The 21,934-nt window shown below is 37.4% G+C and overlaps 1 protein-coding gene across 2 annotated transcripts in view; it reads left to right on the top strand.

Annotated features, from left to right (window-relative positions):
• Window positions 1-21,629: 21,629 nt before the first annotated feature.
• Window positions 21,630-21,934, top strand: part of Scn3a (sodium voltage-gated channel alpha subunit 3) — an 82,045-nt gene continuing 81,740 nt past the window's right edge. For both annotated transcript variants that reach the window (XM_047544858.1, XM_047544859.1), the window contains exon 1: window positions 21,630-21,893. In XM_047544858.1, the coding sequence (XP_047400814.1) occupies window positions 21,630-21,893 (264 nt within the window). The remainder of the gene's footprint in view (window positions 21,894-21,934) is intronic.

Genomic DNA, 21,934 nt, shown 5'->3' with positions numbered 1-21,934 from the left:
TTTTTTTTTTTTTTTTTTAATGTAGTGCTGGGGATCAAACATGGGGCTTCATGCATGCTGGGCCACCAGTCCACCATTTAGTCACTGGGTTATACCACCAGTTCCTCAAAATCCTTTCTTATTGTTCATTTGTAACAATTGCTTTAAGTTCTACTATCAATCTCCACATATTTCATAGAGACTATTAAATTAGCATTGGAACAAAAGGCAAAATTATAATTCATGATCATATTGTGAATCTTCCAGTAACATAAAACCTGGGTAATATCTGATAAGACTACAAATCAAATACAAGTACTTGGAATAAGAACTTCCTTGATCAATAAATAAGGAGACAGAAAGAAAAAGCCAATTGATAATAAGAAAAAAAATTTATAAAACTTTAATAATCAAAGTGACAGGAGGATTAAAAAAAAAAAAAAAAAACAGCTTAAAGGAAGAAAGATACACAGACATGCCCAGAGAAAAAAGAAAGAGGTGCAACACCAGGAACTCATTCAGAGGGGCCCACCACTGAGGATGTGCATTTAACCAATCCACTGGAGGAAGGCGGAGAAAAACAAGAGAAGCTAATGAAAATGTGGCTAAAGAAGTGAAAGATAGTTGACAAATCCCTCTTGAAATAATTTCAAAATACTCAGAGTAGGCATCTGTTAAGTAAAGGTGTTAAGATACTTAAGAAAATAACAAAAAATACACTCATAGGAAGGAAACAACAGAAAAGAACAAGTTGGAGTTTATTCTATGTTTAGCAATTTTGTATTTCAAATAGTTGATTTCTTACACTTAACCGTATTGAACCAGGTGCTTTTTATGGCAAATTTTGCAAAGTAACCATACAAACAATTGTACATACTTAAGAAAGCATCGGTAAATTTCAACGTATACCATCAAGGATTCACCCTTGTTTTCCTTCTGTATCTCATAAATTGGCTGTCTTGAGAATTAAGTCTTAAATAATCAAACAAGAGCAAGTCTATTGAAAGACAGTCTGAATGTCCAGGTCATCCTGAACAAAACACTTTATTTCCAGTATTTTTAAACTGCAATCTTTGGAAGATGTAGAAAAAGGCAGTTTCTGTAAATTGCAATTTTTTAAAAGCCAAAATGCATTTTAAAATACATTTTCAGAGAGTGATAATTGTGAGATGGAAGTGAATTAACCTAGTGGCTAAGTAGAATTAATAATTAATTTCACTCTTTAAAAGGAATTCCATCATTAACGTGAGTCAGCATCTTCATCTCTTTAAGGAGGCACTTCCTGGGTTAACACCTCGGTTGCTTTTCTGTGTTGGTTTCCTGCAGTCCTTTCCACAGTTGGGGGGAAACCATGATAGCCATTAATAAAACAATTCTTTATGTCCTTGAGAGTAGATTACATCCTAGTCTTTGCTCAGGGGATCATCATTTAATATTACCATTTAACTAGCCTTTCTTTACCAACGCTAACATTCTGTTCATCTGGTCAATAAAATTATCAACATATAGACAAGATCTATAAAATCTCAGGATGAGAATATCTATATTTTGGAGCAGGTTCCTGGTTCTTTGTTGGCAAAGAGAAGGAACACAATATCATGTTGAGGACCAGTCTTATGATAAATGTCTGTGACACAATGCTTGGTTCTCAAACTGGGACCAATCATTCACTTAAAAAAAAAAAAATTACACCCTTCCACAATAAATAAAATATCTGAGCAGGCCACAGTGAAGAAACAAATAATATAATGGTATGATATTAATAAGAATGAAAGCCTGAAAAGGATCAAATAAGCATAGACAGGGAATAGTTCATTATTGATATGACCATTCCCATCCACCAAAATGGTGACGACTATAGGAACAAACTTGATACTTTTAGGGAGAGCATTGCAACTTTTTATCAATACATTTTGAGAAAGAAAGCATAATAGTTAGGAGTTCATTAGAAGTGGCAGAGTAAATCCAAATATGATGCAGTGCTTCAGGTAAATTAACACAACAGAGTGAAGAACCAGAACAATGGTCAACTACCTCTTATACATTAGTAAGATATGATTTTTCCTTGGTACCTTAACATTATCCTTTTAAGACACATTTCTTTTGAATGTCCCACCAAAGATATCACAATGGTGCCAGTTTTCAGACAACACCTGAAACCAATTTAATCAGAAACTAAACACTTTTTCAACAATACACAACTCTCAGGAAAGTTTGGGGAAGTTTTACGCATAACAAAATATTTTCTACTTAGTCTCTTAGCTTCTTTCTGAATAAAAAATTTGAAGACTAAATATTTAAGACATAAAAGGGGCATCTGATGTGGGAACTCTCTGTACTTTCCAATCAATTTTTCTGCAAACCTAAAATAGCTCTTAACAAAAGGACTCTATTAATTTTTTAAAAGGGGGGAGCACTTGAAGAATGAGCAACTTCAATGTCCCATTTGCACAGGCAATTTTATTAGAACCCTGAATCATCCATGTCCTTGAGGAGACCCCTGGCACTTGGTAGGGTGTCTGTGCTCCCTGGCTTCTTTTCCCTTCAGCTCGTCTTAGTTTTCTCCTCTCCATTGCTGCCCTCTCTAGCCAGCGTGTCTCACTTACTAGATCCTCTACCCTTGGAAGGGTGGAGATAGGCCAGTCTTCCTGGCTTTTGTTAGCAATTTGGTTGCTATAATCCCTGTTTAAAATAAAATTTTGCATCACATGTAATCTTCCCTTACCTGTAGCATTCTGACTCTCCTTTGGCTTCAAAAGAATTGAGCATTGAACAGCATCCCTCCTGCCTTTATGAGAGGAGACCTTCCACTCTGCTCCCTGCTGCAGTAAATGGCATCATCACACCTAAATCAGGGCAGTGCGCGCAGTCCCTGGCTCTATTTTGGTACCGATGATACGCTCCACGACTAAAGGAAAAACACAGACTCTCTGGGTTCTGAATTCAGATCTGAGCAAAAACTCCCCTCCCCCTGCATTTTCTTTGTTTCAACAGGCCTTATTTTCAGGGGATTTAACCAAGTGTCTGGTTATAGTTCACCGAAAATCACACTTAAAATTTTGTGTTTTTAAAAAACTGCAGTTTTCGTAGTTTCTAAGATAAGAAAAAATTTAACAATATCATTTCATGAGGAAATCATGCATACAGAATTGAACATCTATAATTAGAAAGAAAACAAGGGATAGTTCTTTTCAGCAATTATTCTTCAACCTGTGTTCTATTCAAGGTGCTCAAATTATTTTTTCATAAAAAATAAGTTGAAGTTTGAGTTGCAAGCACCCAGTTTATCAAAGTCTTCTCGATTTGAAGATATCCTTTAATAGGTATAGCCCTCCCACCTCAGTACCATGATTGGTGCAGGACCCAGTGATCTTTGTTCAAGGTTCAGGGTATTGCCCTCAGGCTCTTCTCCATGGGGAGATAAACACAGGAAGTCAAGTCTGAACACTGACCTGGAGTTTCAGTGATAAAAGAAGCACCATAAATTAGCTGGTCAGTTTCCCTCTGTTCTCTTCATTTATTGCAGATGTGGACACTAAACACCTGAGATCTTGAGTGTTCAATACATCACAGTCAGTGAGAGCTGAGTCTAGTCTAGAACAAAGGTTGCCTAAATTACAACTGGTTTCTCTTACAACCAGTTTCTTCCTCCTCTTCCCATCTTTTTTGTTAAATCTTCTTTCTAAACAGCATGGGACAGGGCATGATTTTCTGATGTGTCACCCTGTCTTCTGGGGCACCTCTCAAGGTGACCCACCTATTCACAGAACATGCTTAGTAGACAAGGCCTCCTCCTGTGGTTATGGTTGGGTTTCTACTAATGAAGAATCACATGATAGATGAAATCCAGAATCTCCTACATCATCCTGTGCTCCAGTGGAGTTTGCCACCAGCACTGATCTGTGGGCAGTGATTGAAACCTCTCTGCTCCTTGCTGCATAAATCCTAACCCTCTCAAAGGAGTGCAGATATCTCATGGCGGGGGTCAACACCCCATCTTGAAGAAATACAAGTTGTACCTCAAGATCTCAGTTCTAAATTTCCCTCAGGTTGCCAAGTAAAAAAGGCAATCAACTCTCAGCACTCAGTTGTGAAAACAGTGGGCTGTCATTTTGATTACAGTCAGTAAACAGTCTGTGTTTGCCTGGAAAGAAACTGCCTAAAGCACACGGTACCAGCAAGCGGGAGGAGAACTACAGCTGAGGGTGACTCCCAGGGCTTAATCTTATGACTTAAGGTGGGAAAAGGATGCCGGATTGGCTATTGGTCTGAGAAGTCTGTTTGTTTTCTATTTGTCATAGTGCCAATTTGCTTCAAAATAGAAAGCTTCCTATAATTCTGTTATAGTCAGGTTTAAATGTGGAGTTTGCTTTACTGCACACACATAGAGAACGTTTGCTTATGGGCAGAGGAGTTTTGTTTTGTTTTTTCCTTTAAACAGGAGCTGGGTTTAATAGACTTAAAATCTCTTAAAGTGCTATATGGCTTAACAAAGATTATTGAAAAAAGAGACATTTCTTCATTCAAAATCCTATAACCAAAGGACAAAAGCAATAATCTTACAAAGCAAAATAGAAAGCTGTCAATCCAGAGGGAGCCCCCTCCCTTTTGTAACATCTAAACTAGGGAATTGCCTTTTATAAATCATGCATTTGTTCACTCGTGGAGGAGGGTATTGGAAGATATATACAAGATGAGCACCTCCAATGGAAATACAATGAGACCCACATATGTACTTTAAAATTTTCTGGATGCTAACATCAAAAATAGGAAAAGGAAAATGGAAATTTTAATTTTATTAGTGATGAATTTTATTTAAGACAATATGCCCCAAATAGTATCATCTCAAAATTTGGCACCAATACACATTCTAAGTACCTGGTTCCTACATGAGGTTAGTGGATACCATATTAAACAGGAAATTTGTAGAATTTGTTTTAGGTAATTATATTCAACAGATTCCTAATAATTTCCCTGCTTACTACAGTGAGTTTTATCTTCAAGAAATTTAATAGTAAGATATCTACTCAATAACAATAGAAACAGAACATTATAAAACATGGATGAATTTTAAGGACATACAAGTATTCCAGGAGAGTTCAGGGGAAGGGGAAATCACTTCTGACTTGGAATTGGTGTATGATGGACCTTGGAGGGTAGGCAGGATTTTAATAAACAGTGTTAATATTATAGGCTGGGGGAATATTTTGAATGCTAGAGACTGTGGACTTTCAGGGAATGGCAAATACATCAGTTCAACTAAAAAAGAGCATACAGGCAGAGCATGAAAGATGTCGTCAGAGAATATAGGTAAAATTATTTTAGAGACTGGTCACTTTTTCCAAAGAAAAATGTCATTGGATTTGGAAGCAACATTTACTAGCCTTGCGGCCTTGAACAGGTTACTTTTCCTCTCTGAACCTTAGGGTTTACTTATCTGCAAAATGAGAACAATCATATTTATTATGTATGGGCTGATCAGGGCCTGGCATATAACAAGTGCTGAAGCAAAAGAATTATACAACTATCTTTGAGGTAGACAGAATTTTGGGGGTGATTTGGTACTTTACTGCTGAGATATATTCCCAGCCCTTTTCTATTTTGAGACAGGGTCTTGCTAAGTTGCTGGGGCTGGTCTCAAACTTCCGACTCAGCCTCCTGAGCCACTGGAATTACAGGCACGTGCCATAGCACCCAGCAAACAGGATTTTTAATGTATGGATTTTGATCAAGATTAAATAGGAATATATTATTAAGGCATATAGTACTTATAGGGAACTTGACTTTCTTGTCACTACATTGAGTCATTTTGTATTTTATTGACCTAATGATTGCATTGTGCAAAAACTAAGTTACCTGATTTACCTAGCCAATTTCCTATTAGTGGACATTTCGGTTTTTACTAGAGATTGCTATTAGAAAATATGTTCCCATAAATAGATTATATGACTTTCAAAAGGGGTGGGATGAATATTCAAATGGTAAATCTAAACAAAAACCATTAAATTATTTGAAAAACCAAAATGAAATATCTCAATAAGTCAAAAATATTTGTTGAGCACCTACTATGTGCCAGGGACATGGGATTCACTGATGAACAAAACAGGCCCCAAAATACAATACTCCAGCCCCTGTGAGGTTTATGTGCCATCTAAGAGAAATAGAAAGTAAATAATAATCACTATAAGTAAATGATATGGCATATAATATAAGTGCTTTAGAAAAAACAAAACAAGGTGGGAATTGGAAGGGAAACGAGCAGGTCTCATGAAGAAGGGACATTTTGTCAGAACTTGAAGGAGATGAGTGAGTTGATCATTCAGCTTATTAGAGAAAAAGTATTCTGGTGAGAAACCCATGAGTACTTCCAGGCATAGGGGACAGGACAACCAGAGCCAGTGGGTAAGGGAGGAGTAGAGGAGTCAGGCAAATTCAACTAGTTAACTGAAAGGTAAGTTCAACTAGTTAACTGAAAGGCTGGCTCACAGCGACTTGCAGGCAACTGTAAGGATTTTGGACTTTTTTCTAGGTAGCTACTGGGGGCTTCTGGGCAGAAGAATGACACTGTTTGATTATGCTTCTCCCAAGATCACTCTGACTGGTGAGATGAAATTAGGTAAGATGGGAGTCAGATTGAAAGCAGGGAAATAGAAAGCTACTGCAGGCCTCTGTGATATACTGCCACAAATCACTTCAAGGTTCAGGTTCAGAGAAGTTACATCAAGGACATTGAATGAATGAATAAATGAGACTGTAGAAGTCATGATTGTCATCCTTGAGAAATAACTAAAATGAGAGCAATATGATTGATATGAATGTTTCTAACTGCAAAAATACAAAATGTTGAATTCCTTAAGCTAGTGATGGTGGCAGTGGGGATCCTGTGCATCTGCCCACTGTGCACTTGATAGAAATGCAAAACTGAGCCCCACCCCTAGCTCCTGACAGGCAAGTTTGGGGTGGGGCTAGGAAAACTGTGTTTTAACAAAAGTCCTCCAGGTGATCCTGAAAAAAAAAATCTTATGACTTGGGCTTGAAATGGGAGGGAGTTTTTGCAATCCTTAGTACCCATTGGAAAGAACAGTCATTTCTGTGTAGAGCCTCACACTCCAGTTGAGGTCTCATGCTCCAAGCTTGATTATATCTTAATAAGATTTCTATCTCATTCTTCTTTAAAAGCAGGCCATGGCTGACATATTAATTATAGCATAAAGTGAGGCTCTATAACGCAGTTCAGAACTTCAACATCAGAATGACTTGAGCTACTTGTTAAAGATTCAGATTCAGAGGGCCAGGGCAGGACCCTGGGATCTGCATTTTTAACTAGCTCTCCAAGTGAAGTTAGTGTAGATGGTACATGGACTACAATTTGAGAAAGGATGCTACAGAGGGAAAGAATACAGCTTACTAGAAATGTTGTATGAGGACTTTACATTATCAAAGTTGAAATTAACCTCTAGTGTAAACAGAGGTTCTAAGAGAACATAGAAGCATATTGGGTCACGAGGATTTTATTCTATTTAAGGAAAAGACTAAACAAAAACAATGCTGCAAATTGTGTGTGAAAAGACAAGCTTATTTCAAGAACTAAACTGAAAAGAAATTTGCTTAGAACAAAGCATCAGGGACAGTCAGTAATATGCTCAATAGATATCTTACATTTAATTTTGCGAAGACTTACACAATATTTAATCAAATCGGGCTTCTACCATTGGCTAAAATTAAACTCAGTTAACCGCATTTAGAGGGTGTAAGATGATTCAGAAACTTTGTTTTCAGGTGATCTATTATGTGTATTGAATTTAAGGAGCCCCCCAAAATGGTTAGTTTGTCTTTGAGATTAGAATTTCATCATTTAAGTAATTTAGGGGAAGTTCTTCATTCCATAGTTGAGGAAGTGGTAGCTCAAAGAGCATAACCAAAGTTTTACTCTAAACAGGGTGAGTGATAAGCTGCAGACTCTTGAACAAAGTTGCTTTACTTTAATTTTTCTTAATTTATTCTAATTTTTATCATTAATGCTAGCACTAACATCAACAATTAAATTTTCTAGAATTTTTGAATGTTTTTACACCATTGTGTAAATCAGTGATATTCTTAAGGACAGGAAGAAAAGTGTCACCTCTCAAGCAATTCAGAACCTTGTGGAATGCATTTTCAATGTCTGCTGTCCCACTCCTCCTCATCATATTTGGCAAATGGATGTAACTCATATTCCTGAATTCGGTACTGTAAAGTATGTACATGTTTCTTTTTCCATTTTGGATATCCAGACCTCCCTACCTCACCCACTTCTGTATCCCCAGTGAAAACCTCCAAAATACTTAAGAAAATATATTCAACATGATGTTTTGGTTATTTAATATCTCAATGCATGTCAGGCAGGAGGGCAAAATATTTAAAATCCAGTTACTTGTGTTCTGTGAAGCCTAGGAAAGTAATGTTTATCAAGCTTGTGATTATGAAATAGAGGGTACTAACTTATTGAATGGATATAAATTTATTTAACAATCCAATACTCAGTCTTTGATTCACAGGTCTGTCTGATGGTGTGTTAGCTTTCTATCACTGTAACAAAAATACCTGAAAGAAGCAACATATAAAAAGGAAGGATTTATTTTGGCTCGTGGTTTCAAAGGCTTGTCCATGGACACTTGGGCCACTGTTTTGAGTCTATGGTGGCACAGTACATCATGACAAGAGGGCAAGGCAGAGGCCTGTTTGCCTCACAGTGGAAAGGAAGGGAAGAGAGGAAGAGAAAGGGTGGTCTTACTTACCGTTTTTAGAGTAAAGCTTTGGTTATGCTCTTGGAGCTATCACTTCCTCAATTGTGGAATAAAGAACTTGCCCTAAATTGCTAAAATGCTGACATTCTAATCTGAAAGACAAGCTAACCATATTACTTTCAAGGGTACAACCCCAATGACCTAACTTTCTACTAGGCTCCACCTTCTAAAAATTCCGTGGGCTGGGAACCAAACCTTCAATGCATGAGCCTTTGGGGACATTCCAGATCAAATCTATTATAGATGTGTATAATTGCTAGAATTACTGTCATTCTACAAGAAATAATAAGTGTTATACTATTGTTACATCTAATAATGCCATTAAAACCTCCAGTTTTTATGGAAAACCAATTTTATGCCAATTATTGTTATGGAGCTGGGGACCTCTGAGAAACTGAGGCAGCATGAAGACTCCCTCTTCAAATGCTGATTCTTACGACCAAGTCAGAAAGATTTCAGACATGTTGCTCAGAATAATAGGCATGAGTTTATAAAAGGGATAGGGAAAAGGAAAAGGGGACACTCTCAAGGGAGAGAGTGGGTTCTCTCAGAGAGGAGAGGGATAATGTGCTGCTCCTACACGCCAGTTTTATTGGGATCTCAGAGAAGGTTCCAGAGAGTCTGGCCCAGGTTCGCCTTTTGACTTTTGACTGACAGCAGGGTGATATCAGACTTCCCAAGTCCCCACTGTCATGGCAAATCTAGGTCACCTTGACCCATGCTGACCAGATTCTAATTGAATTCTTAATCATAAATTCTTACAGATTTAATGGTTAGGAATAACTATCCTTATCTGCCAGAGATTCAGGATCTGGTCACAAAAGTCTCCTTCAAGGAAACATGGGTTCCTCTTATCAACATTATTTGGGGCCTGCATTTCTCCTGCAGTGAGCAGGTAGTTTACTGAGGAATGTGACATATCCTGCCCATTTAGTCCGGGCAGTGAGTGCTGCAGGTAAATTGCTTCTTAGAAAAGAAAACATGTGATGGGCTGGGGTCGTAGCTTAGTGGCAGAGCGCTTGCCTAGAAAAGAAAACATGTAGGGGTCAGTACAGTAGATCCCTTTTAGAGAATTATTCTTTTTTTAAAAAATATTTTAGTTGTAAATGGACACAATTCCTTTATCTTATTTATTCATTTTTATGTGGTGCTGAGGCTCAAACCCAGTGCCTAATACGTGCTAGGCAAGCACTTTACCACTGAGCTACAACCCCAATCTTAGAATTATTCTTTTAACCTTGTGTTCCCACCATTCACATCTGTCTGTCCCCTAATATTATGATATAAGTAAATTCACACATACATGTGTACGTATGCATATGCATGTAGTAGTTTAAATTTTTCATCTAATGTTAACTAACCTATTTTGCTAGACGCAGTTCCCACTGACATATGGGGAACTAGAAATCGGGCTGGTTAGAAAACACATTCAACATCATGGCCCTGGTCGCTGGCAGGCTCATGTCTGTGTTACCACAAAGTAAGAGGTGCAGGGTTGCGGGGGAAGGAAGCAGATGCCAGGTTATGATGTCACTTCACACTGTGATAAAGTGACTCTAAGTTGCTGAAGGACACTGACAGGTGTTAATAATATTCTGTCTCCGGTGACAGAATAGAGAAAAGATTGGTAGCTTAGGGGGAGAGTTCCTCTGGGGATAGAGATTTTAATACACTTTGTATAAAGTTTAAAAACTGAGATTTAATGATTCTTTTTTATCATAATAAACGGTCAAGGGAGATTTGTTGGTGAGAATCTATGACCAATTAAATTTATGAGTATGGTGTAAATGAATTGAAGTAAATATTATTTTAAATATCAGTGGCTGATTTTTGAACACACATATCTTGTCTTTTGAAATCATTGTTCTTGGTTCATCTGTACTAAGCCATGGCTAATGTTAAAACTGAGAGGAGACTGACATCAGTTGTTATATTCAGAATAATAATTTGATTCCACTTAGCATGCTGGTTTTTTAGCATGCTAAAATTTTACTGTTAGGAGCTATTGAATGAAGTTTGCTTGGCTTATCTTCATAAGCTAATAAAATTGGGTTTTAGGTGGGGAGGAAAAGGAACCAGAATAATGATCCATGGCACCAAACTGGAGCACATGTTCCCCTAGTCTGCTTCTTTGGTCTTTGAGGTATTTGAGGAAAAGAAATAAAGGGGAAGAAGAAAGGACAGGCAAGGAGAGCAGGAAGTACAAACAGAAAGATGCCCCCATGTGATAGGAACTTACAGAAACTGCTTTTGCTAAAAGAGTGACTCTTTAGGTTCACTCAGTTAGGCCTACAGGTTCCTGATGGGTAAGTAAAAGCAGGATAGCGCTTGTCATCTCTGCCTTCATATTGGATCAGGTCCTTACTCAGCTCTGCACATACTCATGTTAATCACTTGAAGAGTGTTCATCTAAAATCTAGTAATACACGGTGTATTAGCCCTAAATTTATCTAACATATCTCATTATGCCCCAAGACTGAGGCAAGATTTGCAGCATCATGTTTCAGACTCCAGTCATTGCCCTACTCAGTCTCGCCCCATTAAGGTTAAGCAGAAGCAGTCATCTCCTGGGAACTGAATTGCCCCCTTCCAGAATCATAGGTCTAATGCATAAACATCCTGACTAGCAAATGGAAATTACCCCCTCAAATGGTAGGGACTTCTCTGAAGCCATCTCACAGAACCAGAATAGAAAATGATCTACCAGACCACAGTTTGACAAAGACTGATTATGCATTCCTCTCGTCCCCTGCGCTAGTGCTTCCTCTGTTTAAACCTACAGCTCTCATCAGAAACCATAGACGGGGCTGAGTGCTTGACCTTGCTTTGCTTTCCCAAAACAGTCAGGGTGATTAAATTTCCTTCCCGGCCTCTCACTGTTACCTTTCTGCTTGGTTTTGCAGGCAGGTGGCTAGATCTGCTTTGTTAGGACCACCCCACAGCCTACTAACAAAGAGTGCCTGTACACTTTTTTAGAAAGTAAATGAATCAAAGCAGTCAAAGAAAGGATCCTGTCAGTGGATCCTGGCTGGCCCCATGCACCTTCCTTGAGCATGCCGGGCACAGTTCTCTGGAGGGTCAAATATCCTGCTCTGCGCTAGCTATCCTTTCTTCCTCAATGGCTATAAGTAAACAAAGGACCAACAGCCAGAGCACCCTCTGCATTCCAAATGCCAAGGATGCCGGGCTAACTTGACTATATTCTCTTTGTACACAGATCATGGAGCAAGAGAGCTGAAGCCGAACCATATCAGAGTTGGTCAGCGATGAGAAATCTGTCAAGGATTCATGGCAGAGCGGTTTATTGGAAGAAAAACGCAAAATCTCTTCTAGGGATACTGCAGAACAAATGAGATAATTCCCAGAAGAGGCCTGGAGCTTTGCTGAAAAAGGTGCTGTGACTATCAGAGGTACCTAAACTGCTACTTGGCCATAAATTTGTGTTTGTGGAAAGTAAATTGAAATTTCTATTACCAACAAGGGCAGCTGTACCAGGACAAAAAGAAGGTAGAAGTGTGATTCCTCCCCGCTCCTCAGTGTGTTCCTCCAAACAGGCAAACAAATAGATGGAGAGTGGCAGATATGACCTCGGGGAATGGAACCATGCCAAAGGCTATTGATGCAAGAAAGAGATTAACCCAGCTTTTTATTTCTTTTCTTTTAAGAGGGACATTCATGTTGTGTATTTAGTGAATTACCTAGGATTGTATTTACTTTGAATTTTATTATATTTATTTGGTAATTGGATCCGTAGCTCACCTGCTTCTACTGGAAAAAGGACCTCCAAGCTTGTGGTTAATATTTGGTTTTGAGCTGGCTTCTGGGCTGGCCAAATTTTTGAACTGACCAAAAAGTACTTATTTATTTGGTGTATCAGCTGCCACTAACTAGAAAAGCTGTCTAAAATTGTCTTAGTCAAGAAGGATGTTTATTGAACATAACAAGCAGTGCAGAGGTTGTTTGGGTCCAAGGGCTGAGCGATCCATCAAGGGCCCAGGGGTAAATCTGTCACTGAGATCTACCACACTCAGTGTGTCAGCTTTGCCCTCAGAATGGCATCCATCTGGTTGAACCTCAGTTGGCTGAAATAGTGCCATTTCTTATACCTTGATGCAAAAAGGTCCAGAGGATAGAGGATACTGTCTCCTTCTCTCTCTCTCTTTCTAAGGAGTGAAGAAACCTTTCACAGACATCCACATGACAGAACCCCTTTACCCGCCACACACACCTTGCATTGGGTCACATGCCTATTCCTTAAGCTCTGATCACAAGAGCTTGGAAGAGGTGTCCAGAGTGGAATAGAATGGGGAACTCAAACACACTATCTACTTCAGTTTGCAAACATACAGTAGAAAACTTTAAGAGCCAATGCCAGTGATGTTGGTTTGTCTATTACACTGTTGGTTTAGTTATTGTCATTAGTTAATAGTTGTCTCCTCAAATCTATAGTTTATATGTTAAGGACAAAGAGAAAATATCAACCTCCAAAATCTGCTTAGTATTTCCAAGAAAATTGTTCTGAATACAGAAATGAACTTGTGTTGTCTCATTTTGTTAATTTTTTTGAAAGATGTATGACATGTATCCAGGTAGAAGAAGGCAGAAATAAACCCTCTTTTTTGCGGGGGTGGGTACCAGGGATTGAACTCAGGGGCACTTCACCACTGAGCCACATCACCAGCCCTATTTTGTATTTTATTTAGAGACAGGGTCTCACTGAGTTGCTTAGTACCTCACTTTTGCTGAGGCTGGCTTTGAACTCATGATCCTCCTGCCTCAGCCTCCCAACAGAAATAAACCCTCTTATCAAATTAATAAATATCCATATTTTGATAATCACATATTCAACTGGTATAGAGGGAACAATAGATAAGAAAACCTAGATTTCATTTGTATTTGGTCATTACATAGGGATATTCTTGCTAAAGTTTGCTTTATTGATGGGTTTATTCAAGCTAATAGTAATGCCAAATTTCTTGTCAACACACTGAGAGGAAGAAATGTGCGATATATAAAAGCTGGCCTAGACTTAGTTTACTTTAAATAACTCCAAAGTGTTTAACATGCATGTGAAAATATATCTATCAGATGTGGATTTTATTTTTGCTATTAATTCATTCCTGTTTGCTTTGTCTTCTACATTAAAATGAAGGTGAGGGCTATATCACTACACTTCTTAACTTAGATACTTTATGCCCGACATAGGGCTCTATACATAATAACCTTCCAATAAGATAATTAGCTTATCCTAATTCCATTTCAGCAGACACTACCTAAGAATCTTATTTCCTAGGCTTAGAAATTCAGGCTTTTTTCCCTGTACTATCCAGGTTTAAATCCTGGTACCTCAGTTTATTAATTTTGTAATTTGGACAAGTTATTTAACCTACCAGCACCTGCTTCTTCATTTGTAAAATAAGAATAATAATAGTATCAATTTCATGAGATTGTAATGGTGATTAAATGAGCTAATATGAGTAAATTACATGGGAGTATTGGAGACATAGTAATCATTCAACAGAATTTTGTTGATTATTATTCTTTCATCTTTAAGGTCAACTAGTTATGAAAGGCACACCAACCAGATATTATTTCAGAACTCTTGAAATACATAAAGTAGCACTTAATATGCCTTGGAGTATGTCCAGTGGTTGTCATTACAATGTGCCGAATCCTGTGTGTATGTTTTCAATAAAATATAATGCTGTTGGTCGCATACACTATCTGAGAATATATGATAAATACCAGACAATGATTAGTCCTAAATGAAAATCATATTGGAAAAAAATTGTGTTCTTTAGTAGAAGGGTAGTTAATTGGTCCATCTTATCTTCTAGATTATGCCCTTCCTCTGACAGTCTGTTGTGTTGATACCAAGAAAAACACAACATCTTTCCCTTGGCAGTAAACCACATTTTTTCTAACAACTCACTCTGCCATCATAAGGACAAGAAAATACATCATGAATTTTTGTTTCTTCTGATAACTCACATGTGTGACATAGAGCACCTTTCCATCCTTGAAGATGACAAATTCACAGCTTTCCAACATAATTTTGTTTCTATGGGAACAGACCAGACCTAATCAATTTTGTCTGCAATTTAATCATAAAAAATCCTTGGGAAGGAAAGGGAGAGATTGCTAACAGGTTACAGACCAATAAAATTTGCAAAATTGTCTGCTATTCTGGAAAATTAGGCAAGATGAGAACCCACAGGTCATATAACTAATGTGAGAGAAGGTACTTGCCAAATATTTGCTATGCAACTTTTCTCAGATTCCAATTCATTAACAAATGTTAGTGTTTGTACTCATTGTATTGGTTAGTTTTACATACTTTCATAAGTTTATGATACTATTATAGAACACTGATATGTGAACCTGGAAGACTAAATATATATATATAAATCTATTTTTTCCTGTAGTTATTGACATATAGCTTAAATCTTCAGATTCAAATCATACATAGCACTATTCAGGACAAATATATAAACTTTAATAGGAAAAGTCAATGAAGCATAGAAGGTATAGAAAATGTTTTGCCTCAAAGCAACAATTTGTGTTTATCAGCAGATATTTCAGTGAAAATTACTTAGCTTCTTTGAGCCTGTTCTTCATTTATTTTAAAAGCAAAGAGTGACTAATTGTCAAATCCACTATATGCCTTTTAATTAGCATCCTGGAAATTCCTCTTTTGGGGTCCAGGTAATCATTCTGACTGCATTGTCTAATATCTTCTATGTTTCCTCTCTTTAAAGCTTGACAGTCCCACAAGGTCTACCTATTCACCTTTCCACTTTACTCCTAGGCAATGTCAGAAGGATTCCCAGCTCAGCTTCAACCCATGACCCCTTAATCAACATTTCTCCTGCTCAGACAGCTTCCCTGCATCTCAGACACATATTTTTAATTACCTACCAGATATCCCACAGGTATCTTAAACTAAACAGGTCCCAGACAGAATTTATTATTATGCTAACAAATCTTTTCCTCTTCTCTACTGGGTTAATGTCAACCAGTGCTTTAAGCTGGAAACCCAGAAATGAGATTAACCCCATAACACTTCTTCATTCTTTGTATCAAGTCAGTACAAAATCTCATTGATTTTCTACCTCCTATGATCTTGCCTTGAATACACTCTTCGGTTTCAGTTTTTCCTATCTTTCTGATGGCCTACTATCTTCCAGGTACTATGTTTAGCCAATAGTGCACTTTCTCATACGAATGTCGTATTGACTGCAGAGAATATGCTTTCATTACTATGAGCATCTCCATTACCCAGTGAGGGAAGTTGAAGATTATAAAGGATTTTAAAGCTGCTAAAATGTAGCACAGCCAGGGCTTGAGTCCAGGTCCAATGCCAAGTTCATGGCTATTAGCACCAGAGCGGTAGTCAGATCTTCTTTTCTCCTTTACACCAACTGCTTTCTTCTAGGGCAGCTGTCCTCCAAGTGTGGATTTTAAGCAACTGGAGGTTCCTGGAGCCCTTTGGGGGAAAGAGCTGTGACTGACTAAGTTATTTTTGCAATAATACTAGGATACTACTGCCTGCTTTCACTGTTTGGGCTTTTGTACTGGTAGTGCAATAGTTATGGGGGTAAAATAGCTACTGCTTCAGCAGGGGCATCAAACTGGAGGAACCATCCTTGTTTACTTCACTGTCATACCCTCTAAGAAAAAAAAAAGTGAGTTCACACGTGAAATCTCTGATGAAACAGTAAATATTAATTTTGTTAAACTTCAACCCTAAAGAACACACATTTTTAGTATTCTGTGTGATGAAAGGGAAAGAGTACATAAAGTATTTCTGGAGCAGACTGAAGCACCATGGTTCTCTCAGAAGCAATTCTGTGATTATTGGAGTCAGGAGCTGAAAAAGTAGCTTTATTTCTTTATTTTTTTCATGGAACACCATTTTCACTTGAAAGAATAACTGACAAACGACGGTTATTCAGACTTGGATATTTGGCACATATATTCTCAAAAATGAACAAAGAAAAAGCCTGCCACTTCAGGAAAAGCAAATGACAACATTTGTTGTCAATGTTAAAACTAGAGCTTTCAAGTGGAAATTGGAACTTTGGAAAACTTTCACCTGCCACTGGGAGCCTGACAGCCTCCCCAGACATTATGGCTTTCCTCATGACGTCACTGGTGATATTAACAAATGTGATTCTTGGGTGTTATATAATGAAATTTGTCAAAACTTGGAAGATATGCATAACAATGCACTGATATCTTCCACATGACCCATGCATGATGGTACAGAATCATGCATAATGAATTAAAAGATGCATTCAAAAAGCAAGATTGATCAAAAGTTTATTGACATGGTTTCAGATTCCACATTGAAACCAATTTAATAAACTACCATTTCTAGAATCTTGATGTGTTATCAAAGAAGAATATTACCTGGAAAGGAAATTATTTTTGTTCCATGTTCACTAATAATTTTAAGAGTTCAAAGGGACACGAAAACCAAAGAAAACTATTGCTTAAGGACTACACCCTTCCTGCCCGCCCTTCATACTGCTGCCATCTTTCAATCTTCAAATTGACTATGTCACTCTTCTTTCATGGCCTACCCTAGTGTGTTGTACAGACACTTGGTGACCTCTCCCACCTAAATTTCTGGTCCTATTTTACCCCACCCCCTTTTGTGTAGGTTGGTGTACACCCATAAAGAACTGCTTGTAGTTCTCTACCCTTTTCCTTGTCTGTGTCCACACACATATGGCCCCCACTGCTTCGTGTGTTTCTACTGATACGTCTTCCTACATCCTTTCACCCACTCCTACCACCAACAACCCCTGTCAAGTTCCATGTAGCAAAACCTACTCCAATATTACTTTCTCAGGGAAACTCCCTGAACCATAACTCTTCTTTCCTTCCCTTGGCAGAATAAATTGAACCTTTAATGACTTCAGATAATAACCAGCTGTACATAATTGTATTATAATAATTTGTAAAAGCCTCTGTCTCCCCCATTGAACTGCCAGCTCCATAGGAGAAGGGACCTTTAAGGCCTGGTTCAAGCAGTTTAGATACATAACTATACTTCAAAATTCTTGAATAAACAACCCCAAGGTTTTTTCCAAGTTTGAAATGCTATAGTTGAGTCCTATAGCAGATATCTTGAACCACAGTCTTTTTATTAATTAACAGAGGGATGCATTTGATTTACTCACACAGTCATGCAATGTAGGTTTTTTGTTTTGTTGTTGTAATTGTTGTTTTGGTTCTAGGGATAAAACCCAGGGACACTTAACCACTGAGCCACACCCTCAGCCCCCATCTTTTAAAAATGTTTTATTTCAAAGCAGGGTCTCACCCAGTTGCTTAGGGCCTCACTAAGTTGCTGAGGTTGAATTTTAACTTAGGATTCTTCTGCCTCAGCCTCCTAAATCACTGGGATTACAAGCATGCCCAGACCCTTCATTTGTTAATCAAAAGAATCATTTTCTTAGATTTTTTTCTTATCTTTTTTGTTCTTGAGAAGATAATTCTGGAGAAACTTTGGTATATTAAATATGATGTATTTTAATAAATTATAATGCACATATACTCATTAATAATATATATTCCATACCAAGGCATCAGCATGAATTAATTTTTAAAAGTCTGCTTTAATATGAATATAAAGTTATGTAAGAGCTCTGTATAATAAGCTCACAAAGGACAAGAAAGAAGAGAAAAAAATTAAAACGGAACTTCCAAAGAACCATGACAGGTTTCTGAACAGCAAAGCTATAGATGAAGCTATGAGAAACTCTACCCACTGAGTTCTTTAAAGTCACAGCCTACCCAAACATTGGAAAGTCCCAATTTCCCTTGTAGGGAAAAAGCTGAGAATCTGGAACTAGCCTGTCTGCTCAGGATTTAGAGACAACAATATGAGAATTTCACAGAGATTTTTTTTTTTTTTGCTTCCTTTTGACCAAGAATCAAATTGTGTATTCTATCCCTTGATAAATGAATAAGAAGGCAAATGGTTATTTCTCTGACAATAAATTTTCATGATCTTATGATGGTATCTTTGTCTACATCATTTTAGAGAAATCATAATCTGCGAAGATTAGTAAGAGCTTTCCATGATTGACACTTCAAATCTAATTTTATTTTGAAACCTTAGGAATGAGGAGACTTCAATTAAATGAAATAGCATTCTTTTATCTCTGTCTCAGAGTGTTGCCACCTTAGTGATGAAGTTTTTTGTTTTTTTTTGTTTTTTTTTTTTTTTTGCAGTGTTGGGGATCAAACCCAGGGCCTTGTGCTTGCAAGGCAAGCACTCTACTGACTGAGCTACCTCCCCAGCCCTTTGTGATGAAGTATTTTGATGATGCTGAGGTTGTGCAAATTTCAGTGACAGGCAAAGTGTCTTTGGCAGGCTCAGTGTTAACCCAGATCACCCATTCCAATTTCTGCATGTTCTTCAGTTCATTGTCAATAAAGAGACCAAAAGCAGTTCAACTAAATACTCAAATACAAAAGCAACTTTTCTTCTTTCCTAAGAAAGCAAGTGTGTTACAGAGAATTTCCATAAGTCAGGTTTGTCATGCTTCTTTAGCACTTGGAAGAATCACAGGCATTTAGATTGTGACAGGTGATGAGAGACAGGTGGATTGCACATCTCTGGGTATTTGAGATTTGCAGAAAATGCTTAACTGTTCTGTACTTGAAACTACACAACCTTGAGTGGGGTTGATCACAGTGTGGTCACTGAAATTGATTTGAGATGGTGAAAACATTAGTTCCATGGATTTAGAAAGTATAAAAATAATTTTTTTTTAGTAAAATAAAATTCTTCTCAGGCATTCTGATTCATATGCTACTTGATAATGAAAAAATATAGAACCAGAAAACATGAATTCTTTTTATAAAATTAACAGGGAAATTGATGTAACTTTTTGGCAGGCTTTATACCATAATATGACAATGTCATATTATAAATAAGACACACCTAATATTAAAAATGCTTTCTGTCATTGGAAATCATAACCAGTAATATATGTAGTAATAGATATTGACTAGAAATTCAGATCTAATCTCAGGAAATACATAGTAACCTATATACATATTTTTTATATTACTAAAGAATTCAGAGTTTCTCATTGTAAGTTCAGTACATGCATTCAGTGAACTGCCAAAAATTAGAAGGTCACTCAGGGATAAAGTACTATGGAGACTGGAATAAATGTGGGGGCTGGAGGGAGTTGGTTCTGGATGGGGAAAACATCACAATGACTTTAACAATGATTTTGATACCATAGTTTGCAGATCCTTTTACAAGATGATTGATGTGCCCATCATGTTTTGTTGTTATCATTGTTTTCTATTCCCTGTCTTTATTTTTTAGATGTGATTTTTGTCATAATGCAAAATAAAATAACTGCTACTTATGATTCAACATTCATGTAACTCATTTCCTATATTTTCAACAGACCTGTCATATTTCCTGCAGACAGATATATTTTTCCTTCCATGGGAAACTGAGCAGGGTCCTCCACCTGTCTGCTTTCTCTCCTTTCCCAGCCAGGAGTCAGGCATGTGTGAATGTGCCCCTGTATTCTGCACTTCTCGGAGCCTTCCTGAAGCTCCAGGGTCTGTTGTGGTCCCAGCACGTCAAGAGCTTGTTTAAAGGAGAATGGTTTGAATTATGAGAATGCTTGAAGCGATGAGAGAAGAGAAATGTCTGGCAAAATGAAGATAATTCAATTATGATCATTCACTCTAATACAGTGATTATTAACTCCAGAAACTATTCTAGACAATACATCAACTAACTTGATTATTCTTTGCGATCCTGGGTGGTCAATTTTCCTATTATTCCTATTTCATAGATGAAGACTGAAGCAATGAGGAGGTGGTGTTCCTAGATCACCTATCTCATAACGCTGGCAGAGCCAAGGTTTAAATCAGAGGGAGGAATCTAGCTCCATGGTCCATTCTTTTAGTCACAACTTCAACAAGAAGAATCAGGAAGAATATTAAAATTTTCTTGGAATACTTGAAGGGTAGCAAACTGGAAAATGAAATAAATATTCTGCATTGCCTCAGATGGTGCCCCAGAAAGATCCAGGTGAAAAACTAAAAGAAAAATGAGTTTAACTTAATAAAAGCCAGGAAATACTAACCAAAGATAGATAAATTATTTTTGGAGGCAGCAGCTTCCTGTTGCTGCTGTTGATCAGATAGTTTGTGGTGCTGTAGTCAAAGATACTGACAACCAGAGCAATGGTTGAGTTAGGCAAATAATTCCTTTCCTATTCTGATATTTTGAGTCAGGCATCTATCAAAATAATTGCATTGTTACCAGTACTTTTTTATTTAAGGAGTTAGTAAGTTGTGAAAAAAGAAGTGTGTGTGTTGGGTGGGGGGGAGGATATGGGCTTTTAAACAATTTTATTGACAAGTTACTATCAGTACTACTCTTTTGTCAAAAGTATACTGTAATACATTTTGGCAATAATCTCAGGATAGGCTATTTTTAAGATTTTTATCTTTCAGTTAGCACATAAAATTCTACATATTTATTGTGTGCAATGTAATATTTTGAAATATAGCAACATTGTAAAATGACTAAATCAGACTAATTAACATGCAGAACAGAATTTTGGTAGATCTGGGAAGATGAATTATTGAAAATTAGATCAAATGATGATGTTTCCGAGTTAGAGTTTGTAGTACACCTCTGAAAGCATGATTTTTGGTCATTTAAAAATTACTTTAAAAATGACATTCTGGTTGATTTTTTTGTCCCCTCTTTGCCACTTTCTCTCCTAACTTTCAAGCATTTTTTTTTCATTTATTGTAGGCAATTCTTATGCAAGAAGCTAAACGTAATTAAATGTGCAGGATGAAAAGATGGCACAGGCACTGCTGGTACCCCCGGGACCTGAAAGCTTCCGCCTTTTCACTAGAGAATCTCTTGCTGCTATCGAAAAACGTGCCGCAGAAGAGAAAGCCAAGAAGCCCAAGAAAGAACAAGACAATGATGATGAGAACAAACCAAAGCCAAACAGTGACTTGGAAGCTGGAAAGAACCTTCCATTTATTTACGGAGACATTCCTCCAGAGATGGTGTCAGAGCCCCTGGAGGACCTGGACCCCTACTATATCAATAAGAAAGTGAGTGTTGGTTTTGTACCTCCAATGAGTCTTTAATTAAA

Source organism: Sciurus carolinensis, chromosome 3, assembly GCF_902686445.1.
Source record: "Sciurus carolinensis chromosome 3, mSciCar1.2, whole genome shotgun sequence".
Taxonomy (NCBI): domain Eukaryota; kingdom Metazoa; phylum Chordata; class Mammalia; order Rodentia; family Sciuridae; genus Sciurus; species Sciurus carolinensis.
Note: the sequence above shows the minus strand (reverse complement) of the source record. Positions and strands in the feature narration are given on the sequence as shown.